General features: G+C 37.3%; 1 protein-coding gene across 1 annotated transcript; it reads left to right on the top strand.

The window, feature by feature from the left end:
- Positions 1–1,784: 1,784 nt before the first annotated feature.
- On the top strand, positions 1,785–19,559 carry LOC125826245 (uncharacterized; the record flags this gene model as incomplete). Its single annotated transcript, XM_049505564.1, is given in 15 exon segments — positions 1,785–1,842; positions 1,887–1,965; positions 2,436–2,751; positions 2,806–2,873; positions 2,961–3,925; positions 3,928–4,320; positions 4,405–5,168; positions 5,219–5,504; positions 5,507–5,622; positions 5,668–6,115; positions 6,118–6,785; positions 6,885–7,046; positions 7,666–7,719; positions 18,832–18,913; positions 18,973–19,559. Coding segments are annotated over 15 exon segments (5,046 nt in total), but the record flags the coding sequence as incomplete, so codon positions are not given.
- Between the last annotated feature and the right edge of the window lie 987 nt (positions 19,560–20,546).

The raw sequence follows: 20,546 nt of genomic DNA, 5'->3' as shown, positions 1-20,546 counted from the left end.
TTTATCCCATTTTAAAGAGAAAGAGTTAGGGTTCTTGAGAGGAGAAGAAGAGAAGAAGAAGAGAAGAAGAGGAGAAAGAGGAGATCGACGAGATCATTGTGGATTTTCGTCGGGGGTGATCCCTATCAAGGTATGTGAGTTTTTTCGTGTGGGTTGATCCTTTCCCTCACACACACCAAGTTTATTCTATGATTTGAGAAAAGATTGGGAATTGTTGTTGAAGTGTTGAAGTTGTTAGTTGTTGTTGATATTGTTGTTAAAGTCATTGTTCATTGTGAGACATGATTGAGTTATGCATTTAAGTTGAAACCTATTGTATGTTGAGGGAATTATGATTCTAAGAGTTATGAACCTTTTGAAGTTGATTTACCATCGATTCGCAGAAATTTCTGGGTTGACGATCCCTATCTACGGGAGTGACCTACGGACCGTAGACCGATTGACGGTCCGTACTGGTCAACCGTCAATCGGAACAGAAGTTGGGTTTTTGGGGCATCGATCTACGGTCACGACCTACGGTCCGTGACCTGACCTACGGACCGTAGGTCAATACTTAGTCATTTTCCTTAAATGAATTCCGGGGGAGTTTCTGACGCGGTCTACGGACCTGCAGGACGGACCGTAAGTCCATCTACGGTCCGTCGATGGCGTCCGTAAGTCCCACCTGTGTCACCAGAAATCTGAAGCCTCAGCCAAGTTTCCCCCATTCTTTCTCACTCTCTCATGCATATTCCAAAGTATTATACCTATGATTTATAGTTGTTTCCGACACTCCAAAGTACGTCCAAGCATTCAAGAATCCCTCCATAACATGTGATCGAACATCTTGAATTCATAATTCTGTTTTCAAAGAAAGATAGTTCCCAAGTCAAGTGAAGTCAAGCTTAGAAGCAAGCAAGTCCTTAAGGTTTTCTAAGAGCCTTCATTGAGCGTTTTAACTTCATTTTAAGGCTCAAGTTCAAAGATAAGTATTGAGTTTCAAGTCAAGTCATAAATAAAGAGTTTAAAGTTGAGTTCTTTTCTCAAAGGTATTAGGGAACTATGTATTCCCAAGGAAGTTTTAAAGAAATGTTTTTACATTTAAACAAGGTTGGAAACTGAGATTTCCAAAAGAGCCTTCGGGCTAGTTTTTGAGTAATTATCTCATATCAGTAGAAAGAAATGTTTTTTAAAAACATAAGAGCCAGTACATTTTTGGGAGTAGTATCGACCACCGAATTGGGGGAGCGTTCAAAGAACCCACAGCCCCCATAGAACCATGTTAGCCACCATGGGTAGAAAAGGATCATACCTTTTAGATGAATCATTTTCAGATTAGACTAGTGGATCCATTAGGCAGTTCAGGTCTTATACCTTTGGCCGGGTATAAGATGCTCTGGCAGCGTGAGGTCGATCGCTGTATCATCACTATAGCTCTTATGTGATGGTTGTCGGTTAGAGAAACTCCCACAGCAGTTATTGTATTTTATACATAGAAATTATTGTATTTTTATATACATCAGTTCATTGCATTTCTATATACATTTAAGGCTTATTGTATCCTTGTATACACACAGAGTTTATAGCATGTTTTAAACAGTTTTTCTTTATATCGCACTTGTTTTAAATTGCCTTATATTGAAAGAAGTCAGTCAGGTTGAGTTGAGTTGAGCCAGGTAAGCTATTCAGTTTTCTTCTAGATTTCATTCTAGCCTTTGTTGCTTAGTTTTCCAGCTCGCATACTCGTACATTCCATGTACTGATGCCATTTGGCCTGCATCGTTTGATGATGCAGATTCAGGTATCCCGGATCAGCATCCTGCACGTCGTTGATCCAGCTGAGCACTCCAGAGTCAGTGGTGAGCCTCCTTGCATTCCGGAGGGACTCGATTATTTTGTGTTCTTAGTCTTCTTTTGTTTTATTAGGATGTTGTGGGGTCTGTCCCAACATCCATCTCAGTATTTTAGAGGCTTCATAGACAGACAGTCAGTCAGCTAGTTTCGAGTCTCTTACCTATGTATATATGTTAATACTCTATTTTGAGACCGAGGTGTCTTATGGCCAGATTTGTATCAGTTAAGTTGTCTTATGATTTTTGCTTTGCATGAAGTTTTTGTTGAGTTAGGTTTCCGCTGAGTTAAGAAAGCCAGGCCAAAGGTTCGCTTGGGGCCAGCAATGGTCTCCGAGTGCCGGTCCCGCCCAGAGTGTAGGCTCGGGGCGTGACAAACTTGGTATCAGAGCACAGAGTTCAAGAGTCCTAGGGAGTCTATGAAGTCGTGTCTGTAGAGTCCTAGTTATCGATGTGAAGCGCGCCACATCTATAATTGGGAGGCTACAACATTTAGGAAGATTTCTCACTTCTTTCACACTCATTTCGTGCGTTAGAGTTGATCTCTAAAAAGTTTCTTTCTAATTCGTGCTTGCGCGTGTTTCAGATAGTCATGCCTCCACGAAGAGTTGGTAGAGGGCGTCTTCCTAGACGCTATGTTGATGAGCAAGAGTTACCTGATGCACCGGGAGTGCAAGATCAAGGGGAAGTTTCTAATGCCGAGTTCAGAGAGGCAATTAGAATTCTGAGTCAAGCTGTAACTAATCAGATTGGTCAGCAGAGAGGAGCACGACATGAAGGAGCTGACACTTCAAGGATTCGTGAGTTCTTGGGGATGAATCCTCCGAGTTTCATGGGTTCGAGCACTACTGAGGATCCAGAGGATTTCATTGAGGAGCTGAAGAGGATTTTTGATGTAATGCATGTGGCAGATATTGAGCGGGTTGAACTAGCTGCTTATCAATTGAAGGATGTTGCTAGAACTTGGTTCGACCAGTGGAAAGGGGGCATAGCTGAGAATGCACCACCTGCAAGTTGGGCCGGTTTTGAGGAAACTTTCTTGGGGCATTTCTTTCCTCGAGAATTGAGAGAGGCTAAGGTACGTGAGTTCCTCACAGTTAAGCAGGAGTCCTTGAGTGTTCATGAGTACAGTTTGAAGTTCACACAATTATCCCGCTATGCTCCGGAGATGGTTGCGGACATGAGGAATAGAATGAGCTTGTTTGTTGCTGGGTTATCTCGGTTGTCGAGCAAGAAAGGTAGGGCGGCAATGCTTATCGGGGACATGGACATATCAAGGTTGATGGTTTATGTGCAGCAAGTTGAGGAAGAGAAGCTGAGGGACAGAGAAGAGTTCAGAAATAAGAGAGCTAAGATCGGGAATGAGTCCGGGCAGCAGAGAGGTAATTCAAATCGTTCCTCCTTTCAGCAAAGGCAAAAGGGACCTGCTCCATCATTTGCTAGAGCACCTGCACCCAGATACAGAGGTGAATTTAATGTTCAGAATTCGAAGGACTTCAGGGCTAGACCAGCACAATCTTCGGGTAGTGTGGCGCAAGGGAGTAGTAAGCCTCCTGTCTGCGCCAAATGTGGTAGGAACCACTCAGGTATTTGTCGAGAGGGCTCCAATGGTTGTTTCAGGCGTGGTCAGAATGGACATTTCATGCGAGAGTGTCCAAAGAATAGGCAGGGCAATGGAGGCAGTAAAGCACAGTCTTCTTCAGTTGTTCCACCAGACAGGACGGCACCTAGAGAAGCTACTTCTAGTGTAGGTGGAGGAGCAAACCGCCTTTATGCTATCACCAGTCGCCATGAGCAAGAGAATTCTCCGAATGTTGTCACTGGTATGATCAAAGTCTTTGCTTTTGATGTGTATGCTTTGCTAGACCCAGGAGCGAGTTTATCTTTTGTAACTCCTTATGTTGCAAATCAGTTTGAGGTTCTTCCTGAAAGACTTTGTGAACCCTTTTGTGTTTCTACGCCTATTGGGGAGTCTATTCTAGCTGAAAGAGTTTATCGTGATTGTCCTGTTTCTATCAATCACAAGAGTACCAAGGCTGACTTGGTTGAGTTAGACATGGTAGATTTTGATGTCATTCTAGGTATGGATTGGCTTCATGCTGTAATGCATCATTAGACTGTAGAACTCGAGCAGTCAAGTTTCAGTTTCCGAATGAGCCAGTCATAGAGTGGAGTAGCAGTTCATCAGTGCCTAAGGGTCGTTTCATTTCGTACCTTAAGGCAAGAAAGCTAGTTTCGAAGGGTTGTATCTGTCACTTAGTCCGAGTTCATGACTCTAGTGTTGAGATACCTCATTTCCAGTCAGTTCCTATAGTAAGAGAATTTCCAGAAGTTTTTCCTGATGATCTACCCGGAATTCCTCCTGAGAGAGAAATAGATTTCGGCATAGATCTTATTCCAGATACTCGTCCTATCTCGATTCCGCCTTATAGAATGGCACCAGCAGAGTTGAAGGAGTTGAAAGAGCAGTTGAAAGATCTCCTAGATAAGGGTTTCATTCGACCAAGTGCCTCACCTTGGGGCGCTCCGGTCTTGTTTGTGAGGAAGAAAGATGGTTCCCTTAGAATGTGTATAGACTACCGCCAGTTGAATAAGGTTACCATCAAGAACAAGTACCCTCTTCCGAGGATTGATGACCTTTTTGATCAGCTTCAGGGTGCCACTTGTTTTTCAAAGATTGACCTCCGATCAGGCTATCATCAGTTAAGGGTAAGGGAATGTGATATACCAAGAACAGCTTTCAGAACCAGGTATGGTCATTATGAGTTTTTGGTCATGTCCTTTGGTTTGACTAATGCACCGGCAACTTTCATGGATTTGATTAATAGAGTCTTCAAACCTTATTTAGATATGTTTGTTATTGTCTTTATTGATGACATACTAATCTACTCAAAGAGTGAAGAAGATCATGCTAGTCATCTCAGAACAGTTCTTCAGACTTTGAAGGACAAGGAGTTGTATGCCAAGTTCTCTAAGTGTGAGTTTTGGCTTAAGTCTGTGGCGTTCCTAGGCCACATTGTGTCCGGTGATGGAATTAAAGTTGATACTCGGAAAATTGAGGCAGTGCAGAATTGGCCTAGACCCACATCTCCAACTGAAATTAGGAGTTTCTTGGGTTTGGCTGGCTATTATAGAAGGTTTGTTGAAGGGTTCTCGACTATCGCATCTCCTTTGACCAAGTTGACTCAGAACACAGTGAAATTTCAATGGTCTGAAGCTTGTGAGAAAAGTTTTCAGGAATTGAAAAAGAGATTGATTACGGCTCCAGTTTTGACACTACCAGAAGGTACTCAAGGTTTTGTGGTGTATTGTGATGCATCTAGAGTTGGTTTGGGTTGTGTCTTAATGCAGAATGGCAAAGTTATAGCTTATGCCTCAGACATTTGAAGGTTCATGAGAGGAACTACCCAACCCATGACTTAGAGCTAGCTGCTGTAGTATTTGCTTTGAAGTTATGGCGTCATTACTTGTATGGTGTGCATGTCGACATATTCACTGATCACAAGAGCCTTCAATATGTGCTTACTCAGAAAGAACTTAATCTCAGACAGAGGAGGTGGTTAGAGTTACTCAAGGATTATGACCTGAGTATTCTTTACCACCCAAGTAAGGCTAATGTTGTTGCTGATTCTTTGAGCAGGTTGTCTATGGGTAGCACCGCCCATATTGAAGGGGAAGGAGAGAGTTAGCAAAAGATATGCACAGACTGGCATGCCTGGGAGTCAGATTTACAGATTCCGGAGAAGGAGGAATAGCGGTGACGAGCAGGGCCGAGTCATCATTAATGTCAGAAGTGAAAGAAAAGCAAGATCAAGATCCCATTTTGCTTGAGTTGAAGGCAAATGTTCAGAAGCAAAGAGTATTAGCTTTTGAACAAGGGGGAGATGGTGTATTGAGATATCAAGGTAAATTGTGTGTACCTATGGTAGATGGACTCCAAGAGAAGATTATGGAGGAAGCTCATAGCTCCAGATATTCCGTTCATCCAGGTTCCACCAAGATGTATCGTGATTTGCGTGAAATTTATTGGTGGAATGGCATGAAGAAGAGCATTGCTGAGTTTGTTGCTAAGTGTCCAAATTGCCAACAAGTTAAAGTTGAACACCAAAGGCCCGGTGGTTTAGCTCAGAGGATAGAACTTCCAGAGTGGAAGTGGGAGATGATCAATATGGATTTCATCATAGGGTTACCAAGGTCTCGCAGACAACATGATTCTATTTGGGTGATTGTCGACAGACTGACAAAGTCAGCTCATTTTCTACCGGTAAAGACTACCAATACAGCAGAAATTATGCCAAGTTGTATGTTCAAGAGATAGTGAGACTTCATGGAGTCCCAATCTCCATTATTTCAGATAGAGGTGCACAGTTTACTGCACAGTTCTGGAAATCTTTTCAGAAAGGCTTGGGTTCGAAAGTGAACTTAAGTACTGCCTTTCATCCTCAGACTGATGGGCAAGCAGAACGCACTATTCAGATTTTAGAGGATATGTTGAGAGCTTGTGTAATCGATTTCAAAGGGAGTTGGGATGATCACCTACCTCTCATTGAGTTTGCCTACAACAACAGTTATCACTCTAGCATCCAGATGGCTCCATATGAAGCTCTTTATGGGAGAAGATGTAGATCTCCTATTGGATGGTTTGAAGTTGGTGAAACACAGTTGATAGGACCAGATTTAGTTCACCAAGCTATGGAGAAAGTGAAAGTGATTCAAGAGAGGTTGAAAATGGCACAGAGTCGTCAGAAATCCTACACCGATGTTAGGAGAAGGGCGTTAGAATTCGAAATAGACGATTGGGTATATGTGAAGGTTTCACCCATGAAAGGTGTTATGAGGTTTGGTAAGAAAGGGAAACTTAGTCCCCGGTATATTGGACCTTACCGCATAGCCAAGAGGATTGGCAATGTTGCTTATGAGTTGGAGTTACCACAGGATCTAGCAGCGGTTCATCCGGTTTTTCACATCTCCATGTTGAAGAAGTGCATAGGCGATCCTTCATTGATCCTACCGACTGAAAGTATTAAGATCAATGATAACTTATCTTATGAGGAGGTTCCAGTTCAAATCTTGGATCGTCAAGTTCGTAGGTTGAGAACGAAAGATATAGCCTCAGTTAAGGTCCTATGGAGGAACCAAGTTGTTGAGGAAGTAACATGGGAAGCCGAAGAAGACATGAAGAAGAGATATCCATATCTCTTTGAATCCGAAGAAAATGCAGATTAAGGTATTAATTTCCTTCTTAGTGCCCTTTTATTTTTATAATGAGCTTATCGTTATTGTTGTTGCGTTTGCATGGTTGTTGTTGGGTGCTGAGTTGATGTTACACCCTCAGCTTTGTAAGAGCAACCTCATTCGAGGACGAATGTTCCCAAGGGGGAGATATTGTAACATCCGACAATTTGAAGTGGCTTTGTAGAAGCTTGAAATTGGAAAGTAGTCATTTTTTTTTTGAAAAATTAGAATCTGGAAATTTGGTTAAGTATGGGAAGAAGTGAGTTTTTAGCCAACTTTGAGTATTCGTAACTCCTAGCTCAGGATGATTTAGGAGTAGTTCTAGTTATGGTTGCGAAGCTCGTGGAATGAACTTTTCAACGCCACTGAGTTTGCTCGATTCCGAGTTCGTATGAGGGAGTTACGCCCTTTAGAAGATGGGCAGTTGGAAGGGAAATCCGTCCGGAAATTTAAGGGCATTTTGGTCTTTTCCCAAATTCTTTCTCTTGAGGTTACATGGTGTGTTAGGCTGATTTTGGATCATTTCATTTATCCCATTTTAAAGAGAAAGAGTTAGGGTTCTTGAGAGGAGAAGAAGAGAAGAAGAAGAGAAGAAGAGAAGAAGAGGAGAAAGAGGAGATCGACGAGATCATTGTGGATTTTCGTCGGGGGTGATCCCTATCAAGGTATGTGAGTTTTTTCGTGTGGGTTGATCCTTTCCCTCACACACACCAAGTTTATTCTATGATTTGAGAAAAGATTGGGAATTGTTGTTGAAGTGTTGAAGTTGTTAGTTGTTGTTGATATTGTTGTTAAAGTCATTGTTCATTGTGAGACATGATTGAGTTATGCATTTAAGTTGAAACCTATTGTATGTTGAGGGAATTATGATTCTAAGAGTTATGAACCTTTTGAAGTTGATTTACCATCGATTCGCAGAAATTTCTGGGTTGACGATCCCCATCTACGGGAGTGACCTACGGACCGTAGATCGATTGACGGTCCGTACTGGTCAACCGTCAATCGGAACAGAAGTTGGGTTTTTGGGGCATCGACTACGGTCACGACCTACGGTCCGTGACCTGACCTACGGACCGTAGGTCAATACTTAGTCATTTTCCTTAAATGAATTCCGGGGGAGTTTCTGACGCGGTCTACGGACCTGCAGGACGGACCGTAAGTCCATCTACGGTCCGTCGATGGCGTCCGTAAGTCCCACCTGTGTCACCAGAAATCTGAAGCCTCAGCCAAGTTTCCCCCATTCTTTCTCACTCTCTCATGCATATTCCAAAGTATTATACCTATGATTTATAGTTGTTTCCGACACTCCAAAGTACGTCCAAGCATTCAAGAATCCCTCCATAACATGTGATCGAACATCTTGAATTCATAATTCTGTTTTCAAAGAAAGATAGTTCCCAAGTCAAGTGAAGTCAAGCTTAGAAGCAAGCAAGTCCTTAAGGTTTTCCAAGAGCCTTCATTGAGCGTTTTAACTTCATTTTAAGGCTCAAGTTCAAAGATAAGTATTGAGTTTCAAGTCAAGTCATAAATAAAGAGTTTAAAGTTGAGTTCTTTTCTCAAAGGTATTAGGGAACTATGTATTCCCAAGGAAGTTTTAAAGAAATGTTTTTACATTTAAACAAGGTTGGAAACTGAGATTTCCAAAAGAGCCTTCGGGCTAGTTTTTGAGTAATTATCTCATATCAGCAGGAAGAAATGTGTTTTAAAAACATAAGAGCCAGTACATTTTTGGGAGTAGTATCGACCACCGAATTGGGGGAGCGTTCAAAGAACCCACAGCCCCCATAGAACCATGTTAGCCACCATGGGTAGAAAAGGATCATACCTTTTAGATGAATCCTTTTCAGATTAGACTAGTGGATCCATTAGGCAGTTCAGGTCTTATACCTTTGGCCGGGTATAAGATGCTCTGGCAGCGTGAGGTCGATCGCTGTATCATCACTATAGCTCTTATGTGATGGTTGTCGGTTAGAGAAACTCCCACAGCAGTTATTGTATTTTATACATAGAAATTATTGTATTTTTATATACATCAATTCATTGCATTTCTATATACATTTAAGGCTTATTGTATCCTTGTATACACACAGAGTTTATAGCATGTTTTAAACAGTTTTTCTTTATATCGCACTTGTTTTAAATTGCCTTATATTGAAAGAAGTCAGTCAGGTTGAGTTGAGTTGAGCCAGGTAAGTTATTCAGTTTTCTTCCAGATTTCATTCTAGCCTTTGTTGCTTAGTTTTCCAGCTCGTATACTCGTACATTCCATGTATTGATGCCATTTGGCCTGCATCGTTTGATGATGCAGATTCAGGTATCCCGGATCAGCATCCTGCACGTCGTTGATCCAGCTGAGCACTCCAGAGTCAGTGGTGAGCCTCCTTGCATTCCGGAGGGACTCGATTATTTTGTGTTCTTAGGCTTCTTTTGTTTTATTAGGATGTTGTGGGGTCTGTCCCAACATCCATCTCAGTATTTTAGAGGCTTCATAGACAGACAGTCAGTCAGCTAGTTTCGAGTCTCTTACCTATGTATATATGTTAATACTCTATTTTGAGACCGAGGTGCCTTTATGGCCAGATTTGTATCAGTTAAGTTGTCTTATGATTTTTGCTTTGCATGAAGTTTTTGTTGAGTTAGGTTCCGCTGAGTTATGAAAGCCAGGCCAAGGGTTCGCTTGGGGCCAACAATGGTCTCCGAGTGCCGGTCCCGCCCAGGGTGTAGGCTCGGGGCGTGACAAAATAAATAATTGTTTTGAAAAAATAGAAATATAAGTCAGAGAAATCAATTTCTTTGAAGAAAAACTTACATTTATATTGAAAGCAAAGAAAGACCCACCTTAAATCTCAACGTTCATGTCTCCTTTTATTTTTTAAGTGAACTCTGTTGACACCCAATTTTGACCCTCCACAATATAAATTAATCATTTCGAGTTTCTTCAATTTTAAACGATTTAAAATAATTAGTTTTATAAAATTTCAAAAAAATAAATGATAACAATAATAATAGTAATAATAATTATTATTTTGCAAGTTATTTTAAATAGTTTTGTCACTTTTTTATAATTTTTAGATGATATATATGTTTTACATAACTATGCATATAATTAGTATATTTTATGATTATTCGAAAATCGTCTCAAAAAGATTTTGTTTTAATTAAATATTTGTTTAATTAGTTTAGTCATATAACAGTTTATATTTTAAATTGATTATTTTATTTCGTTAAGATTAGGAAGCTCATAAATTAATTTCAAAGGTTTGTCTTATTCAGCTTTTGGCCGAGTTTGCCAATTAATTTTTTCAATTTTGGCTAAGTTTTAATCTCAATTGGTTATATTTTCAATTGTTAATGTAGTCATTTATTAGCTTGAGTTCCATTTCTTGTAAGACCCAAATTTGGGCTATTTTGTTGGGCCAATTTGCTTTACAGCAGCACCAAATTAGCCCATTTCCCTTTTTGTTCCTCAAACCCATTTCTCCACAATATTCCCAGCCCACCCATACATGCGACAATACAATAATACACTCCCAAACAGCTACATACATACATAACAATACAAAAAACCTCTTCCAACCGCCTCAACCCACTTCAAAACAGTACCCGGCCCCTGTTACTCTTCTTTTTCACGCGAACACCAAAATTCAGCGAGCAAATTGCGCTGCAAATTTGGAAATCTCGCTCAACTACCCTGCAGCGCCCATACTCACCCTGTCCCCTCATCCTCTTTTGTAGAAGGCCCCATCCTTTCTACTGTTTCCTGAAAAAAAGGGATTTGAAATTTAAATTTTTAATCCATTTCCCCTTTAATCGAATTCATTTTCTCCTATATAAAATCCATCTTTGTTTTCGGTTTAGGGGGGAGTTTGGGGAGAGACACGGAAGAAGAAGAGAATAGAATTTTGAAGGTTGGAGAATGGTATTCCACGAAATCGAACCCACGAAGGTTTGAGCCTCAGATTTTTTGATTTTCTTTCAAGTTCTTTTACTCATCTGCTGGTGGGTCGAAGGTCGAATCATTCAAGCTCGTCGTCCTAGTCTCGCTGCCCAGAAGGAGGTAAAATACTTCTAACTTTACTTTGTGTAATTCCTGTTAGTTTTAAGTATACCTTTCTTGATCAGTGTATTGGTTATTATGTGTTAAGATTGAGTAGTTTAGTAACAAAAATCTGTTTTTGTCTTGTGGGAAGTTTAGTTTGTATGAAAGAACTCCTAATTCTTGGCTTGAGTGTTAATTGATCAGCTTTCCTCTATTTCGTTTCCAATGTCTATATTCACCTGCTTGCATCTCGTATTTAAGTTATATGACTAATCATCTCATTGAATGTCACTGCCCGACCTTCAGAACGAGCTTATATTTTGAGGTTGGTTGATTAATGTTTGGTATTACCTTGATTAAGCATTTTGTTGGAAAGTCGCGTTGATCGAGTACGCTATAGTTCTTATTTGTGCTATTGCCTATTGGAGTTATATAAAACTAATTGTTTGTTGTAAGTTTTGGCAGAGTTGAGTTCACTTTCTTATCGTTTGTCAGATTGAGATTCACATCCTTATCGTAGCTGCATTTTGATATCATTAAGATCTCGTTAAGTTCGAAAAAGGCACGAGGCTACCTCTCCCTTAAAGTCATATTTGTTAATCAGCACCGTAGGTTGCCATTTTGTTTTCACTATTTTTCGTTCTTAGCATATCTGAGTTCATGGTTATTCGAAATTCTATATTATTCATCTAAGTTGTGGTTTGGTTGCCTGTCGGTTCTATTTCGATTTATCTTAAATGTTGTCTTGTTCTATATTCAGCATGGTAGATTCAACTTAAAATCTAATTCCAGCTTCTGTATAGCTGATTAGGTTCTTTGTTTAGACCAAGCGTAAAAATCATAATCTGGTTGTTCCAACATGTTTGCTACCTATTGTTTAGCTTTAGTCCTTGCAGACTACTGTTTAGTATAAATGTGATTACTTTGAATAATTTTAGCTAGTACATGCGGAGAATTAGTTGAGTCTTAATTTGAATTAATGCTTCTAATTGTTTAATTTGTCTTCAGCGTTTAGTTGTGATTTAATTTTGAGTTTAAATGGGTGATATAACATTCAATTATCAATGTCTACGATGTTCTACAATACATTGCTCCTGCTGTGCTATTTCTTCCTTCCTTAGGCAGTAATAAAAAATGTTAAATAATTTAGTAGTTGCATAACTTGTTCTTTGCGGTGGTTCAAATTTTAGTGTTTTTATTCATGAAGTTATCTCTTGTAATTTCTTTTCAACAATGGCTGTGAACTATTTCAAGTTAAATAAATTATCATTCTAATTCTTGTCATTTTTTATGCATGAACTCCCTCGGTTTGAGTCCGTAGGACTCCCCTTTTCCTCTTGCATCTCAAGTTGGTTGAAACCCAAGATTCCTCCTTCTTCGAGTCAACTTTGCCATTGTTTCCAAGTTTTGGAAGCTGATACAAATACTAGGTTTCGAAAGGCTGAAACATAGCTTGTATACACTGATATACGGTGATATACGCCGACATATATGGTAAAAAACGCAGCAGCCACAGGTTGAGGTCGGGAATAAAAAATGCAAGTGTCCGGAAGCAAGAAATACATGAAAAAAGGGCTGATATACATGCCGATATACACTAATATACAGCCAGTGTATACAAAAAGGGGATTGGTTTAAAGGCCAAAGTTTGCAGCGAAATTGGCCCAATTTCATTATCTCTTTTACTCTCCTAATTGTTTTGATTACGTCTAACAATTTTATTTAACTCTAACTTTAGAATTGTTAACTAACTTAATCGAATTCCCCAAAAGACAAACTATTTCTCTGTGTTGTTTTATTTCTAACAAATTTCATTTTATCAACTCTCGCAGTTTCATTTATAATCTTTAGTCAAATAAAAATTTTATTTAGTTTTAAATAGTTTTTTTTTTTCATAAACCAAAAATGACTCAAATAAAAACCAATTAATTTAGTTTTGTTAAAATTCTAATTACTGGTCTCTAATTCAAAATGTTTCAATTAAGGTCCCATTTTTCTTAAAAAATAAAATCGCTCTTTGATTAACTATTTTCTCAAAGTTAATCTGATAATGTAAAAATATTATTATAAATACTTACTTAGTCATTTTCTCAAAAGGTTTAGTCAATTAATAAGAAATGATTTTCATGTTTTAATTTATTAAATTGGTTTAAAAATGAATCAAATAAATTCTAATTAATCTAGTTTTATATTAATATTTTAATCACTTGTAATTTAATTCAAATATTTCATTTTGGATCTTATTCTCTAAAAAAAGTAAAAAATGAAATATAAAATGTTCGTTATTTAACTAGTCTTCAGAGTTAACTGAATATTGTAAATTATCACATTTTCTTTTATGTTAAACCATTTTCCTAAAAAACAGTCAAAATATATTTTAGTCAAGTCGCAGGTCAACCGCATTTTAGCGGACACTTCGAATGCTTAAACCCTTCTCGAAGTGTAAATTGAACCCCGAACCCTCTTTGGTATTTTCAAATGATTTTTTCTGTTTAAATCTTTGAAAATTATAAATTTTCTTAATTTCTTTAAAAAATTAAGTGGCGACTCTTTTCTAAGTATTTTTCTCAAATTGTTTTATACTTAGAACATTTCAAAAAGTGATTTTTCTAAAGATAGGAAAATTACGGCACAACAAACTCTTCGTCTTTTCAAGAGTTAGTTTAAGGACATATTTTCATATATTGACCCGTATGCTTCCAAACTTCTCTTATATATTTGAACATAATAAATAAATATTCTAAATAATACAAACTAAATTGCTATACTGATTTTATAAGTAGCAGTGTTCAAGACTCCATAAACTACAACCTCTTAGATGTGAAACAGAAAGGCATCCAACAACCCATCTACAATGACTGGGATCTGTGACGTAGAAGATTCAATTAAATTTATCAGTATCTTACCTCCAAAAAAATAGTTCAACCAAGAGTCCCGACTTCTTTATCACAACAAGATATCCGCCTTAAAAGAAGTTCAAAGGAAGAGTCTTAGCAATCTAATTAGCAAAGAAAGCTTCCCTATTCAGAGAAAGAAGTGTATTTCACATTAAAATTCGAAGACGTGACTAATCTACAATAGAAATCTATATATAACTTCTTTTGAAACGCCCTTGAAAAAAATAAAGATTCAGCTAGAAAACTTATAGGTCAGTTGAGTGACTTTTTATTTTTCAATCAATCTGATTTCCAACAGCCTATATAGTGCACCAACACTTCAGTAGAAATATCCCTATATAGAATACTCCCTCCATTCCATATTAACTTTAGCTTTGAGGTGTTTCACACCCTTTAAGAAAAGTAGGTTAGGACATAAATTGAACATAATTTTCCATTTTTACCCTTATTAATTATTGTCAAAAATAACTAAACATTCTAATTATAATAACTAATTCCAATACTAACTTAAAGGGTAAAATTGGAAGAATATTTTAAAAATAGTCTTGAAGATTGAAAACTTAAGTTAATTTGAAAAATGAAAAAGGGCTCAAAGCTTAAGTTAATATGGAATGGAGGGAGTAATGACTAAAATTTGAAGAGAACTTAAAAAACAAAAAAGAAGATGAAAGGGAAAAGAAACAGAATAGTTAAAGTTAAAGAGGAGCATACCTGGAATTGTAAATTTATTGAAAGGATGAAGAACAATAAGTATTTTTCTGCAAGCCAGGAGAAAACTAAAAGAAACGGTTAGTCTTTGTCAATCCTCAAGGAGTGGGGAGACAGTACAATAACGATATCATCCATGAAGTTTAGTTGTGAAATAGAACTGAAAAGGAATCTGAGCAAAAAAAATTAAATGGCCTGTGACGCACAAAAGTAATTTTAGCGTTTAGCACCATATGCCAAGAATATCTTGTGTACCCTTTGGTCATACTTACAAACTTCAGTACATAAATCAAAAAGTTTTATGGTCTAATGCAATTGAGATGAAGTGCCACCAAATTGCAGTCCATGGTACATCGAAAGAAATGTGCTAGTGTTGGGGCAAATCCATATATATCCCATGTCTTTTCAAAATTATCAAGAACAACTTCTTATAAGGTTATAGTCAATTAGCTGTGATATTCCTAGAAATAGAGTAGCAAGAATATTATGTTTTCTCCTTAGCAATGAAAAATAAGACTGCTCATAGTATTTCTTCCTTGTAAATATCTGAAATTTCTCTTTCTGACCAAAGCCATAATACACAAAAGTAGACAGAGTTGTTTACGATCAGGTGCTATACACAAAAGCAGACAGAGTTGTTTGCTTTTCGAGAGTCAAACAGTTTAAGTTTGATTAAGAATTTGCTCATGAAATCTTCAATTTTTTAAAAATGAAATTTATATATTTGTAAACTACATAAAAAGTACTATAAGTCTCAATAATTGATAATTCAAAATAATTAAAAGATATATGAAAAAATTACGGTCAAAGATAGACTTGTTTGAATCTCGAAATTCGAAATGTGTCACATAAATTGGGACAGAGGGAGTAATAACAAACGAAATATTTAAAATATAAAATATAACCCTGGAAAAAGTCGACTATAAAAATATATAATTCAAACGCCTCACTAATAAATGATTCCATTTCCCTTCTATATGTTGCACTCAGAACTCCAGTCATTGTCCCTCCAACATTTTTGTCATAATCTAGATCTATGAATGAGTATTTTACATTATCAAGAAATTTAAATGTCAATGATCCGATCCTATAGCATTATGATCAAACAGAATTACTTATACTTTGTGGAAACAGAAAATGTCAAAGCTTTATTTATATTTGAAAATAAATAAATGGAATTGTAAGCAAGCATAAATACCTAGTGAGCTTCGAGCAATAAGCAAAATAAGATGCATTCAAAAAAAGAAACAACATTTTTTACTTGCTAAGATCAAGGCGGGCCCAAGTAATCTCCGAACAGTAAGTTTTGTCCGTCTAGGATAAAGTATAAAGGATGGCAAACGCATGTCAGGCCACCCAGCTATGCCAATACTGATGAATCCTATAGAAGAAAAAGAAATCTTGAAGTCAATTTATGAGCATTGCATATTCATAAATGGTAATATTGTCAACATAACTGGATCTTTGAGAAAAGAGTATTGACTCCCAACAAAGAGAATATATAGCTCTCATAGACTGTACAGAACTTATTTTAGTGGGAAAATGGCTACAAAGCAGAAAGCAAATTGGTTGAAAGGAAGAAAATAGAGAAACTTAATAGCAAGAGGCAGACACAAAGAGAATTGTCGCAAAAGCAACCAAAATCATGTATGGAAAAGCATAATTAAGCGGACTTGTAGCTTTTACAAAAGATTACTAAATTTAAAATTAAAATTGTACATTGCAGGATGAAAGTTTTAAGTGTGGTACCTTTCAGAACACATGAAAATCCCACTATTACATTTTGGTAGATGTTTATTAATATACAAATCAACATTTAACTCTGAAATATACTCAACATGTGGTTACCTTAGGCATATTGACACCGCAGTAGTCAAGGAAACTCCATTCTACTTGCATTGTGAAATTGACAATTTCACTTTTGATGTAGTCAATAAAAGCTACGATTTGTCTGGCTTTACTTTCTAATTCAGGATGCTCAAAAGTGGAAGCTTAAAATAACCTCAGAGTGCCAGAACTACAAATTTGAATTTCATTTATATCTGCGGTACTGCAGCACTTCAATTAGTATCATACTAGAATCAGTGCCACACCACTTCAATGATATCATCCAAGAATAAGTTATCGTAACTCAACTCCATTTTACCTATGTATCTTCAAGGATGTATGAGCAAATGACGATTTGCATGCATACAGGATGATCGGAAATCCACAAGATACAACTCAAAAGAATAGACAAATTAATGGATACCAAAAAGAGGAACTAACATATAAGTACATCGCAAAAGGGGCAGTAAGTGAGTACAATAATCAGTAAAAGATTGTCAAAAAATCTCACCAAAACAAAGAGCTCCCACCTTAAAGATGACCACTACAAAGATTACCTCATGAACAATAATGAAAATCTTATGTCAGTGAGGTAGTCTGAAGTAGAGGAACGAAGAACTTTAATTACCATTAATCCACTGATGGAATCTAAGATAAGAGGTGGGTTCAACGAGAAACAGAATAATTGGGCCATGCAAGATATGAATTTTGATTGACGAAATTCACATTAGCACCAATATAAGAGGCACTATCCCACCACAATACATATATGCCAATAGAACGCAAAGGAGGAAAATATTCACACTGAACTTAGATTACATAAAGTATCATATAAACTCAGTGTCACACTACACAAGTACTTATACTTAGCAAACCATTTAAGTAACTATCAAACAAACACAATGATTCAGACTTTTGAAAAAATTAAAAATGGTGGTTCTAAATGACCTGATGAGTTGAAAAATTCCTTTTCGAGAGTTTTTGCTCTAAAAAAGAATCAATTTAGATAAAGCTAAGAAATTCTGGACTTCACATTATGTATTCCTATAACCTAATAAAGGTGATAAAGAGGCATGATAAAGGTGATAACAAGATGTGCTGGGAAGAAGGATGTACACAAAAACCTATTTAAAAAAGGTCAACAATTAGAAACTCTAAACCTCTCGGACTTTAGAGTCCATGGATCCAAGAACCTCAAATTCTCTGAGCAATGGACAGAAGACATATTTTTAACAGATATGTTGTGGACTATTAGGAGCTTCCAACTGGACCCACTATGTTATGCCCTTTAGTATGAAGTTCTCTTTTCAGAAAACCTTCGGATAACAATAGCTTGCAACAATCTAACTATCTAAGCAAGGTGTTTATAGTAAAAATAATCGGTCCATTAAAGAATATTTTAGGGAGAAAATTAAAGTCAATAAGACACATCTTTAATGCTAGTGTATCTGAAAAATGCTCAAAATAATCACACTTAAACCATGAAGTCCAATTAATCGATTAAAGCTTGATCCCTTGCCCTCTTCTTTGTCTTTGACAAAGTTCGTGGATGTCGAGAATCATCCAGGTGAGAAATATTTACTCAACTGCTAATGATTTAAGAATTTAGCAGACCCTTCAAGACATAACCATAATTTCACAAGGGTGAGTTCAGCGCTAAAAATCTTAGTACAGGACCTATCAAGCTTAAATGCTACATCCGCCTCCATTTATATAGATATCACACAAATCAACTTATTCCCACCATATTTGCACACTATTGTGGCATTAGTTGAAGCAGACATGTCTTAAAGAAGAGAAATAATAAGATTTTACCAATCTCTTTGTCATTTTCTATAGCGATAACAGAGAGATCAACCTTGGATTTGGTCTTACTCTCCTTCTTCTCAAGTTTCAAACTTTTTGACAACTGATTAACCCAGATATTGTTGTTTAAACTCCCTCTGAGCTTTGTTGAGCAATTAATAAGGTGTACAACTGTCAATTAAAGTGCTGAAGAGTTAGTTAAATTAACAGCAACAACTTGTTAGCATTAGTTAGTTAGTTAGACAACTAATCTGATTCTATAAATACAGAAGTTAGAGTCACAAAATCTACATAAGTCACATTAACATTGAGCTGTAGATTACAGCTTGTTCATTCTATGGTAATGAGAATTCTCTTTCAGTGCCTTAGATAAATTATTCAGATTGATTTACAATTCATTCAATTCTACAGAATTAACATGGTATCAGAGCAAGGACGACGGATCTAGGAATTTATTTCAGAAGAATTGATTTGTTTCGAAGCATTTCAGTTACGGGATTCTGTTTCGAAGCATTCTCACATGGCGATTGAGGAGGAACTAGGAGGATCGGAGGTCAGGCTTCAAGGAGAAGGTACCAATAGCAACACAATGGCGATTGATCATAATCATCCGCTATATTGAGCTCTTCAGATGTACCAGGAGCACTGTCCATAGGAATCCAATTAACAGGAATGGAGAACTATACTCTATGGAGTCAAGCTATAGAGATCGCTTTACTAGGAAGGAATACGATAGGATTCATTGACGGATTTGTTCTGCGAATGGATTTTGAAAGAAATTCGAGGAAGATTTGGGATCGATGTAACACAATTGTCATCTCTTGGCTCACATGCAATGTCAGCAAGAAATTATTTTCTGGAATCTTGTATTCAACTAGTGCTCATCAGGTATGGCTCGATCTTAAGAAAAGTTTTGATAAGATAAATGGATCTCGACTTTACCAATTGCACATGAACATATTCACTCTTACCCAGGGAGTTTCGACTGTCTCTGCTTATTTTGCAAAATTGAAGAATTTGTGGGATGAATATGGTTCAATTCTTCCCACACCTAGCTGTGATTGTTCTAAGGCTAAGGAGTTTGTGGAACAGATGTACTATCAAAGGTTATTGCAGTTTCTCATGGGCTTAAATGATAGTTATTCACAGGCTAGGGGGAAAATTCTTATGATGCATAATTTGCCAAATGTAAACCAAGCATATGCCTTAGTGATTTAGGATGAGAGTCAGAAAGGAATTGCAGGGGATATAGGAGAAGGAATGGATTCATTAGCATTGTATACTGTTAGATCTAACACACCTCAGCAGTTCCATCCTAAGCCTAGGAAGAATTATCAAAATCTGTTTTGCGATTTCTGTAGCATGAGAGGCCATGTTCGAGTAGACTGCAACAAGTTGAAAAAATGTGACCATTGTCATATCACTGGACATATAAAGGAGAATTGTTTCTTACTGATTAGTTACCCAGAAAATTTTAAAGGAAAGAGAAGGGCTAATGCAGTGTTGGGTGGAAGAGATCAACATTTTCAACAGCAAAGTTCACAGGATCATGCAATGCTAGAAGGAAGTTCTATGATACAGAGAAAGGCACACACTGCTATAGGAGAACATAAGTCGACTACTCAAGAGCAGCTATTGCAGCTCATGTATGATTCTTCACCAAAGCAGCTTCATCAGATGATTGACACGATAAAGAGAAACACGAATAATGTGGATACTCCAAGCAATGTCAACATGGCATGTACTTGTCACTCCTTGAAATGGATAATAGACACAGTGGCCACAGATCACATGATAAACAACCCAAATTATTTACATGTCAAGACTAAAGTAGGTGGCGTAGGAAATGTGCAACTTCCTACAGGTGACTTAGCTACAGTCTCACATGTTGGGAGCCTTCAGCTTAGTGAAAAGGATGTGATAAACGAAGTCTTATGTATACCAGCATTCAAGTTTAACCTTTTGTCTGTGAATAAATTGACAAAAGAGTTGAATTGTTGTGTTTCATTATTTCCTACACATTGTGTTTTTCAGGATCTCTTGTCTGGGAAGGTCAAGGTGATTGGTGAAGTTGAGGATGGTCTATATGTGTTGCACTAGACATCATATGGGCAAAAAAACAACATCAAAACACTGACAGCAGTTAGGAAAGAAGACAGAGATTCAATACTTTGGCATCAAAGGCTAGGCCATGTGACTATGAGA

Source organism: Solanum verrucosum, unplaced genomic scaffold (assembly GCF_900185275.1).
Source record: "Solanum verrucosum unplaced genomic scaffold, falcon-dt-bn FXZP01000060.1, whole genome shotgun sequence".
Lineage (NCBI taxonomy): Eukaryota > Viridiplantae > Streptophyta > Magnoliopsida > Solanales > Solanaceae > Solanum > Solanum verrucosum.
Note: the sequence above shows the minus strand (reverse complement) of the source record. Positions and strands in the feature narration are given on the sequence as shown.